Source organism: Taudactylus pleione, unplaced genomic scaffold (assembly GCF_031769625.1).
Source record: "Taudactylus pleione unplaced genomic scaffold, aTauple2 ptg000156l, whole genome shotgun sequence".
Classification (NCBI taxonomy): Eukaryota; Metazoa; Chordata; class Amphibia; order Anura; family Myobatrachidae; genus Taudactylus; species Taudactylus pleione.
The window spans coordinates 13,460,622-13,472,289 of NW_028284558.1; the positions used below are offsets into that span (position 1 = coordinate 13,460,622).

The 11,668-nt window shown below is 46.8% G+C and overlaps 1 protein-coding gene across 1 annotated transcript in view; it reads right to left on the reverse strand.

The window, feature by feature from the left end:
* The window catches only part of LRP2 (LDL receptor related protein 2), a 310,836-nt gene extending 299,397 nt beyond the window's left edge, over nucleotides 1–11,439 (reverse strand). Inside the window, exon 1 of the mRNA XM_088474855.1 lies at nucleotides 11,349–11,439. Coding sequence (XP_088330981.1) covers nucleotides 11,349–11,439 — 91 coding nt within the window. The remainder of the gene's footprint in view (nucleotides 1–11,348) is intronic.
* Nucleotides 11,440–11,668: the final 229 nt, after the last annotated feature.

An 11,668-nucleotide genomic window follows, 5' to 3' on the forward strand; every position in this document is an offset into this window, starting at 1 on the left:
ATTGAGCTCTTTGCAGTCTGTTGACGCCTCTATGTCTGAGCGAGCGAACGAAACATGCGCTCGCTATTTTGTAAAGACGCCCCTTGGCCGCTCGCATCATACGTCATCTCTATTTATTAGATTAATCGACTACATCGAAAGGCGTATGAACTGCTCGCTATTCTTGTGGTAGCATTTTCCTACCGCAATCATGCGAGCAGTTCAGGCTAAAAGACAACCAAGTGACGTGGTCGATGACGCTGCTTTGTTAATTATGCACACCCTTAAAACGCCCGTTTTGTCCGTTTGGCACGCCTGCGTTCGGATCTTCACTCCCCGTTTTCAAGCACCTTCCCCTGTTACCACCCACAAACGCCTCATCCTGTCACTCAAATTAGCAGGCATTCGATATTTTGAGAGCACACGATTTCTGACCGCACTGACTGGTTGGCGCATGCGCATTACAACCCATACGCATGCGCAGATGTGCGAACATCGCTCGGAGCGAACGAGCGGCCGCTTACGAGCGGCTCTGAATCAGGCCCTCAGTTCGACTGGGAACCCCTAAGTTCGGGTGTGTTTGTGGTGGGCGGGGGAAGGGGGTGAGACTTACTGCAGCAATATCTAGACATCCACATATTATGAAGCACTGGAAATATTTATATTCATTCACTTCAGTGTCTGGCACAAGCTGACAAATGCACACACACAAGCCAATTAACCTACTGCTATGTTGTTTGAATGGTGGGAGGAAAGCCACGTGGATGGAGAAAATAAAAACCCCACACAGACTGCATATCAACAAAATGTATCCATTAGGCGTATAATAGCCTAGTAGCAACAGAGAATGGAAGCTGACCAGAAAGTGTATGGAACAAGGGTTTCCCTCTAAAAATAGGGGGTGGGACGTCACGTCAGGTAACTTGCCCATCATATAAGGAGAGATAAAGACTGACAGACTAGACCAGAGATGTTTATTTCCTGCAGTAGCTCTGCCTGTAAACATATGTGTCCACCTCTGTGCTGCTAGTAACAAGATGCTAGGGTCATGTCACAGACACTGCTAATACTCAATTAGTCTGATTATCTTCAGCAGTGACATCCCTATCCAGGGAGTTTAAACCAGGATTTCTCAGTCTTTTTGTGTCGTCTATAATAAGTAATGTTTGCCAAATACCTCAAGGTATCCCAAGCACCCCTGAATGTTTATACATGATTCACAAGTAACCATATTTGTAAATGTAAAAAATATAAAGAAATTAAATCTGTTTGTGCAATACTTATATATATATATTTATTTTTTGTTTTGCAATTTTATGCGCTTTAAATATATATTTATAAAATGGTGTGGTAAAATGACAGAAATCCCACTAACATTATCAGACACACTGAGGGGCCTATTCATCAACACAAAAAAATCGATGGAGGTAATTAGGTTTAGAATTCGCATGGAGTTCTACCTAATTACGGAAGGAATTCATCATTCCTCCTCTCCATAAGTATCGATGACAGCTTTTCAGAAAATAGATAGTTCCCTGCCTGCTCTAACTTACCGCAGCTGTAATCAGTGCTGCACATGCGGCATTACATTTCGCAAAAGCGGTGCATGCGCAGCACTGATTACAGCTGCAGTACAGTGTTCGTGTTGGCCATCAATGGGGGATGGCCATCCCTTGGTTGAGCACCACTGCTATATGGAGAAGAGAAGCTATGGACTCCATAGCTTAACCATCTCTTAACCATAGTTAACCATCTCTGGTTCCCAATTTGGATAAGAGAGTGCAACACACACGTAGTAGGCCTGGAGCTGAATTGAACTTATACCTGTTTCATAAGCATAAATTGCACAAGTTCACACTACACATTATTATTTATTATTATTTCCAGTTATTTATATAGTGCACACATATTCCGCAGCGCTTTACAGAGAATATTTGGCAATTCACATCAGTCCCTGTCCCAGTGGAGCTTGTTCCCAATCACATGCTCACACACACACACACACACTACACTAGGGTTAATATTGTTGGGACCCAATTAACCTACCAGTATATTTTTGGAGTGTAGGAGGAAACCGGAGAGCACAGGGAGAATATACAAACTCCACACAGTGGGAAACAAACCCACGACCTCAGTGCTGTGAGGCCATAATGCTAACCATTACACCATCTGTGCTACCCATACACAGAAACAGAAAGCATTCATATGCTTCAATGAAACTGGAGAAATTGTTGTAAACCCACGCAAACACAGGGAAAGCATACAAACTCCACACAAATGAGCATGACCAGGAATTGAACTCATGAACTCAGAGCTGTGAGACAATAATGCTAAACACTAAACTAGCTGTTCTGCCCTTTAGTACTTTAATGTGACTAGTAGACAATACATATTTTATTACGTTATTAACTGCAGGGTCGCCACAAGTGAGGGAATGATGGGTCTGGTGTCCCATGTCCGGACAGAGAGGGGGGTCTGTCTACGGATGGACCTACCAGCGAAACAGCAGGTGCCCCTTGGGAAGTAATGGGCCCGCTGTATCCCAGGCAGCAGTCACTGACACTGGTCAAATCTTCCTTTACTTCCTGGTTGCTGGCCCCTCACCCGGCCCAGCCAGCTAACAATGAGCTCAAAGCAGCCCAGATCAGCTCAGCATATGTCTGAGCAGTGTGACTGGCACACACCGGTCTCCCCACTTGGACAGTCGGACTCCTCCCCCTTGCAATAGCGGCAGTGAGGGCCCCATAGCGCACTGACCAGAGGTAAATGGGGAGCGGAGGGGAGGAGGGGGGCACCAATGACAGACATAAGGGGGGATGTCACTGACAGACAGAGGGGAATGTGTGAGTGGGGGGTTGTCACTGACAGACAGAGAGGATTGTGTGTGGGTGTGGGGTCACTGACAGAGGGATATTGTGTACGTAGGGGGGGCACTGACAGGGGAATGTGTATTTGTGTGTGGGGGGGTCACTGACAGACAAAGAGGAATGTGGAGAGGATTGCTTAAAGAGAGGGGAATGTGGAGGGGATCGCTGGGAGAGAGGAATGCGGGGATTGCTGAAAGAGAGGGGAATGTGGAGGGGATCGCTGAGAGAGAGGGGAATGCGAAGGGGATTGCTGAAAGAGGGGAATGTAGGGGGGAATCGCTGGGAGAGGAAAATGTGGAGGTGATCCTTGAGAGAGAGGGGAATGTATGAGGGTGTCACTGAGACAGGGGGAATGTGGGGGAATCACTGAGAGAGAGGGAAATTGGGGATCGCTGAGAGAGAGAAAAATATGAGGGGATTGGTACAATAAAGTTTTTATTTTTGAATTGGGGCAAGGCACGTGTGACGTAATTACATCATGCACTCCGCACCACTGACAGAGGATCAGGCCGCAGCACGAAGAGGAGCAGCCAGAAGATACAGGAGAAGATAAATGTCTGTGGGCTGTAGGGGGCAGAATGGAGAGACAGAGGGGTGCTGGCTGGGGAGATAGAAGGAGTGTTGGCTGGAGAGACACTGCAGGGCTGAAGTTGCAGAAACACGGGAGGGCACTGCCTATGTTGTGAGTCCCGGGCCCCACGATTAATGATGGTAGCCCGGATTGTATGTTAATATATATTGTGATAGGATCACTGGTAAAGTGGTCTGTGACAGGGACATTTATCCCAGATTCCTGTCTTATGTGTTTTAAAATCCCCAGGAGAAAGTCTGCAGTGTAGCAGGCTTGAGTCTCGGCTTTTTGAAAAGCCGGTTTGGGACCTGGGGGTTGTGGGTGAGAGGAGAGGGAGGGCTCCACCCACGGCCACTCCAGGTTTTGGTTCTCGCAGCCTGGTATCAGGCTTGTTAGTTTTCCACCTGAAAGTGGCCAATATAAGCCTAGTGTGTTGAGGGCTGATGTTCTCACCTAGGAGAGCAGACAGGGAGTTTGCTCAAAGACACTTGGAAAACCTATCTGTGAGTGTTGTGCTGTGCTTTGTTGCTGGCGAGGGTATTAGGCCCTGCCAGGTTCTGGTAGTGAGGGAACTACCTGTGAAGTTAGTGCCCCGACAGGGCTAGGATTTATATTTATGTTTTCTTTATGTTTCTGACATTGTACAATAAAGACTGGCGCCGACCAGCTTGTACTCGCATCCAGACTGGTGTGCTGCTTCCCTGCTGCTGTGTGTGTGTGTAAGGAAGGAGTCCCCTACCCAGGAGAGGGACCTCCTAATCTGACTGTGTCACAATATGTTTATCCCTTCATATTTTAGTATGATTTTTTTCATTTCAGATAATGGGCCTGATTCAGACCTGGTCGCTAAGCTGCGCTCGCTCGCTAGGGGTGATTATCGCACATCTGTGCATGCGTATGCGTCAAAGTACGCATGCGCAAACCAGTCACTGCAGCCGGGAAATGTGCGCTCGTAGTACACAGACTGGACGCTACTTTGAGTGGGTGGTGACAGGGGAAGGTGCTTGTGAATGGGGGAGTGGATGTGTGAACGCAGGCATGTCTGAGCGTCAAAACGGAGTTTAATGGGTGTGCATAATTAGCAAAGTAGTGTCATTGAATACGTCACTTTGTTGTATTTTAGCCTGAACTGATCGCAGTGCTTGCGGTGGGGTAGGGGCTACCTCAAGTGCTGCGTGCAGCTCCGATGGGTCTCGATGTTCAAGATTAATCACACACTTCTTGGAGATGACATGTGCCAAGAGAGAAAGGTGGGCGGCTTTATAAACCAGTGTGCGCTCACTGCCGTCGCTCTCTAAGACATAGAGGGCATCCTTACGCCACATAGTGCGATCGTGGAATTTGCATAATCGGCCCCTTTTGGCAGCAAGCGATCGCGGCTTATTGAGCAGGTCTGAATCAGGCCCTTTGTGATGGACAAGGCGTCCCTCAGTTAGTACATTGTATCATTGTGCAGCCGTTATGTAAAGTAACTGTGTGACCACTTACTGGGTTCTATAACACAGCGTCATGCAGCAGATTTAGCTGAAAGCTTCAGGAGAGATAAGACAGACATACTGTAATCATGACGATTCTGCAGGAGAACCCAATAGCACATCCTACATTTCCTGCTTAATGCAGTAGGCTGCTCCTGTATGGTGGTGCTGCTGCACCAAGGGTCACTGACATGCTAACAAGGTGATAAGCTGCCAGCATTTCCCTGAAATACACAGCAGATACTTGAATTATAGGGAGCATCACTTCTAGTAAATGGGCACAAGTACACAAGAATATTGGAAAACTGAGATGCTTATTTACAAACTAAATAAACACCAGTGTGACTGGACGATCTACCTGATGCACCAAGTCCGCTCTCCAGGGACACCTCTGTAAACTTGAAGTCTTAGGGCCTCATTCAGAGATGAATGCAATAGCGATTACGTATGCAGATCGAGCGATTGTTAGCCATCACGCATGCGTATAACTGCACTGTATGTGTGCTGCGATCGTACATGAATACATTGCACAGTGATTGACAGGTTGTCAGTGTTTGAGAGTGGGCAGAAAAATGCAGACGTGTCTGACCATTTAAACGCTGTTACACGGGCGTACATAAATTAGCCATTGCGATCTCCTACGCAGTATGAGCGCTCTCTGCGTGTCAGGAGAGCTTCTGAGTCTGCGGCTGGTCAGACCTGCCGCATGGGCAAGATGGGCTATCGCTGTGTGTCAATGTTACCGATATTTACATAGGTATGCGTCGTCGCACGCATGTAAGAAGGCAGCAGTGGATGTTTTTATGCTCGGGTGAGGCCCTGAGTTTGCAGGGAGACGATCAAGTCTAAAAAGTTGCACTTTGCAAAAATGAAAATTTCACATCAAAACATACTTGCCTAATGGTGGGACTTTGAGAGGTCCATGGGGCAAGTGTGGAGGGCTACCTTCACGTGCTGTATAATGATGTGATCCTAGTCATGGATCAGTGGGGGATAGAGCCATGATGACGCAAATCAAATCATTAAGGGGTCTGTTCATCATCGTTAAATGGACAGGTAACTATACAGAAACGCTAGTTTACGCATATTTATGTTACCGGATCAGTCATCATTAAGGGTCCCAAATGGACCACCTGATATTCAGGAAACTCTGAAAACTGAAAGTTTTAGGAGTTTGCTTGCAAGAACAAGCGCCATCTTCAGATGGCTCACGAATGCGTAGCCGCGCTGATGGGGGAGAGGTAAGTAACGCAGCTACTGAAGTAGCTGTGCTATTAACCGTGGGGACAGCTGCTTTTTGGAGCAGCTGTCCCCGCACCAGAGCAATGATGAATTGCTCCGGTGTAAAGTTTCCCCCACTGCAAATTGGATACTTAAGCTTACACTGACTCTGAGTGCCTTTTAAAATATTCACCTGCAATCCGCCGGGAAGCAGCTTACAGAAGCCGCTGCTTCGTAAATTCTCCCCTATGTCTGTTCACTTCACTAGAAAGGGAAGTTGGATGCGAAAGGGTAGCCCACACTCCTGAGACCTGTGGTTCGATTCCCGTCAGCGGCAGCCCGACAGGAGCAGAGTGCGAAGCAGCAGAAGCCCGACAGCGCCGGAAATCCCGATCGTGGATAGTTAAGTATCCACTAACCTAACCCCCCTAACCCTCCTTAGGGGTGCCTAACCCTAACCTCCCCCCCAAGTTCCTAACCCTAATCCCCCCTCTAAGTGCCTAAACCTAACCACCCCCTTCCCCGCTGCCTAAACCTAAGTCCCCCGGGGGGGTGCCTAACCCTAAGTCCCCCCCGGGGGTGCCTAATCCTAAACCTCCCTCCCCCTAGCCTAACCCTCCCGGGGGGGTGCCTAACCCTAAGTCCCCCCCGGGGAGCCCTAAACCTAACCCTCCCCCCCGCGGCTGTCCGCTCGCGGCGCCCGGCATCACTATGATCGTGATGCCGGGTGCCGGTCTCCCGACATCTGGGAAATGCGGGCGTCTACATATAGACGCCCGGCATTTCACCCTTACCGGGATAAGACAGTCGGGAAGCTGGCTGCCGGTATTTAGGCAGTCGGCTTCCCGATTGCCTCCCCTGCAAGGTTGCCAGACATTCTGGAAGAGTAAGCAAGTATGTATACATCAAAGTCCAACTTGCTGCTACTATTATTAAAGTGTTTTTTTTCCCTATAAGACAGCTCATTATATGCTCATCAGTGTTTAAAAGGATCCATAGTTGCAGACATTCTGGTTACCTCCTATGACTGAGGGCCAGGGGCGCAGAGAGGGGGGGGGGGGCGGGTACAGATTACTTCCTGAGGGGCCCGGCCGGGTCCGGTGCCGCCCCCCCTCCCTCACAGCAGCCCAGCACACATGGGCAAGTGTGGAGGGCTACCTTCCCGTGCTGTATAATGATGTGATCTCAGTGGCGCTGCATAGCTTTTTTTTTCGGGAAGGGGGCATGGCACCGCCTCCTGCAGTTAGGCCATGCCCCCTGTTACCTGGGCCCGCCGCGGCTCTTGGCGGGCCTGCTGGGGGCAACCAGGTTGGTGATACGGGTACCTGTCATTGTCAACTGGTCAGCAATGGGGTGTGACAAAGTCATTGCGTTATTGTGACCCCTCCCCCCACATACAATGCCTTGATTACCGGAATTCTGAGGTGGAAGTGGGACCACAATGACACAATTCAGCACAGATCGTGTAATTTGGCACCTGGTCCATCCACCTCACATGGGAAGTGGACTTGCCTGCTCTTCCAGGCTTCCAGGAGAGCCACTCGAGTTTCAGGAGTCTCCTGGACATTCAGGGAGAGTAGGCAATGGGAATTAATCATGATGCATGGACATCAGGGATGTCATAATTACTAGTGGCACTTTCTGTGATTGAAGTATTCTTGTAGCGTACAGTACATTAGTATAGATGCAATTAGCCATCAACTCAGGGACAGAACTATGGGAGACAAAAAAGGCGTCTGCCACTGGGCTCTAGCACGGAAGGGGCACCTCCTCCATTGCCCACAATATATTCACCCCATTTAGGGCTGTAACTGTGTACCAGGAGTGTACCATGGTGGCCGCCCAATGCATGGCACCTCTTCCTGGCACCAGAGAAGCCACTATACACTAGTGGAGAGCTCCATGTCATACCATCAGGGACTGTCTCCGTCTATCTATAGCCTGTCCCTTGGTGTTGCTGCTCCTCAGCAGCTTTTTATGTCAGTGTGACATGTCCGGCAGCCCCCTCACCCACAACTCTAGGTCTCACTCCTCCATGGCATGCCTATATTCTGTGTGCAACTGCAGGTGTATCTGCTTGCGAAATGCTACATTACAGTGTCTATGGCTGTGACGGGGGCACCAAATTATAACTTGCCTCTGGGCATCTGGGATGAATTTACGCCACTGTATCAACTATAGGATGAGACCCTATCTTCACCTCACAGTCGGTGTACAAGAGTTAGAAAGAATGGCAATACACCTTCCACGAAGCAAGAATTCCTTAAAAATAATCCTTATGTACACCTTTATGTCATTTCAATGAATCTTGCTCCATAAGAGAAATATCTCATTTTTGCACTGTTCAGCAGAACTAGTGGCACCAGTGTACCTACTCTAACTTAAAAAGGAGCACCGCCAAGCTCAGCTGCTGCACACTTCTGCTCCTGTGTAACTGCTGCCATATTGGTGGGCACACTCCTACACATTGGTGCAAATGTAGGGTTCACCTATGTAATTCAAGATGGGCAGCGCAAACAAGGAGGATTTTTCTCCGGGGCTCCTCTGTTTTGCATTTGGAAATTCCTCCTTTGCTTGATTTCACGTTATTTATGTACATCATGACAGACTTAAGCACCAGGGCTGTAGTAAAGAGTTTATGCTGCCATAGGCATTGTGAGGAAATATACACTAAATTATCATACAACATCCTTGTTGTTCTCCAAGTCTGACAGTACTTTCTGCCTGTTCAAGTTTCGCTGGGTCCCATTTTCACATACTTCCATATTGAATACGGGGTAAAGCGGGCACGTGCGCGATACTTTTCCGCCTACAAAACACGCGATGTACGCGAAAAGTCTGGGAGGCGGAAAAGTATCGCGGGTCCGCTCTAATTGAATACGGCTCTATGTCAGGGAATCTCCCTGGCAATGAGGGAGAGTTGGCAAGTAAGCATACATATAAAGCAACAAAACACTATCTTTCTCAACAGCAAGCACGGTAAATGTGACATTATTATTACGATATTTTCTGAAGCCAACCTAAATGTTGTGTATCCTTTGAAATTCGCGTTATAGTGGTCATGCTGCACTTATGTGTGATGTCTGCATAGAGTATTCAAAGCACAATAATTTCCCTGTAAAATAGCAAATCGTTTTCAAATATTGACAGGTATGATATGTACAAACATCAGACCCTAGAGAGCAAGATGTGTGCCTGTATAGTTGAAGGGACATTCACAGCTTTTTATTTTTTTTAAAGATTTGTTTTAGGAAATTCCTTGGAAATATCAAATTGTTTGTGTACAAGACCAATTGCACCTTTGTCTGCATATACTGGTGCTTACACAAGGTCAGATATTACAGGACGATAAGAAGGATATCGATCATATCGTTATCGTTCATAACGTCCGGTTTTTGGGCCCTTCCAACCCCAAATGATGATCGATATCGACCATCGCTTGTGCATGCAGGCCAACCTGGTCGATATCGACCAGGTTAGCCTGGTTACTATAGGGACCCTCGATCGTCGATCGCGGGTCGTTATAGTTGTTTGGGGGTTGGTGCATGTGCTGGATGTTCAATATTGAACATCCACCACATGCAGGACGATCATACAACGATATCTGATTGTTGTCGATTTGCTCCGTGTGTACGGAGCTTTAGATGCAATTCTTACAGTCTGGTATTGTTCTCGAGGTTACACAATTGCAGGAGTTTTTAAGGTTAAAAAAAAAAGTCAAGTCCAGTAACTGTGATATGATAGGGATCGTAGTGCTCCGTAGTATTCTGAGATTATATAGCGCCTGGCTCGGTTGCAAAGTGTCCCTGGAAATTATTTTCAAAGGTTGGCAAGTTTGTGACTGGGATGTTTCCACCAGCACTTGATGTATAATTACTTACTTGATTCTCCATAAGGAGCTTATACCGGGAGTTGAGGAAAGAAAGCTGCTTACAATGTGAATATGTCTATACAACCCTGCAGTGGCACCTGCAATATGTGAGCCAGGAAATCAGTTTTTACTGCACAGTTAAGCAGCCTGTAACAATGGACCTTCCTTTTCATTGTATGCCAATTAAGTTGTTCACAGGACAGGGGCTGACTGTTAGAAAAGATTTTCCAGGCAACACAGTGAGGGAAGACTCCATCACGTATAGATTAGGGGCACAAGCTCTACGATCCCTAGATTGTCCAACGGTCACATGCTAGTGCTGGTTGCTAAGCAACCACAAAGCCCAGGGAAAAACTTCTTTCTAAACTAGCTCTCAGTGGCAGAGAGAGGCTTTGTGCTTCAAGCGGTCTCAACATCTGTTCCAGGCTAGACTTCATTTCTATCTGGGACGAATGAATCTCCCTGGCCCAAACATCAGAGTTAAATGAGGACTTAAGTAGTATAGCTATAGGAACCAGCACTGTGGGTGCTGAGGGTGCGTGAGCATCCCCAATGTTTGTGCTGCTTTATCCATGTCTATGTATGCCATTTTTCAGTCATGTAGGGGACACCCCCCAATCATTTTGAAAAGGTGGCTCTGATGGGTCTAGCTGCTTACAGAAAAGAACTTGCAAAACATTAATGACCATCCTCTAGCTCCTGAAATGCAATTTTAGCCAGTAATAATGTAGTGAATTGCATAGATGGGTGAATAACAATTCTTGCACTAAAGACTTATCTGTAAAGTCTTCCCATAGTTGCACATAAATCACCAAAGCTGACACAAAATCTAGCTTCCTCCTGCCTATAGGGAAGTCACGGTGGTAATAATAACATTAAATTCTAGTTAGAATCCATTTAGCAGTCACACACAGTGACAGGCTACAAGCGCGGACTAGGAGAGTAATGGGTACAAGTTTCAAAACATGCCATAAGTTTATATTCATTATTTATTTAGTAAATATAAAAGTTATGCACCATGGAAGAAGTATTGCAATGCAGAAATCACAGTATGTAACATAATATATAATAAATTGTTGCAGCAGGCATATATTGAAATCAACACTATGATTTATAACATATTGTTAAAAAAAAGTCATTATTTGCAATATATGTGCATATTTGTTTTTCTAGCTGTAAACATGAGATAATATAAAATAAACCCATAATATTATACTGTGAGCAGGTGTACAGCATGCCACAGCAGATATATCTTACTAAGGCACTTAAAGGTGGTACCAAGAACATATTAGATACTGTTATTCAGGTGAAGTAGAAGTGTCCTAAGTTCTAGGTCAGGCAGCATTAAAGTGTTTAAGTCTTACCCTGGCCATTGGCAGTCTGTATGCAGAGGGTGATGACTAGACCCATAAGCACAAGAGCCACAGGTCTCTGCAATCTGTGGAAGTCTCCCATCTCTATGTCATGGACAGAGTGGACCAGCCTGCAAACAGTGAGCTGGCCCAAGTGACACAAATGTGAATTCCTCCTTAAGTAACCAAGTGGATGTCTTTTATTTCTTATCCAGCTAGTTGTGGAAGAAAGGCGTGCTCTCCAGCTGAGGCAATACACTCCCACCCTGCAGACATCACATAAGCTCTTTAGATCTCTCAGCCAGGGAACCAGCATGACTGAATAACATTAC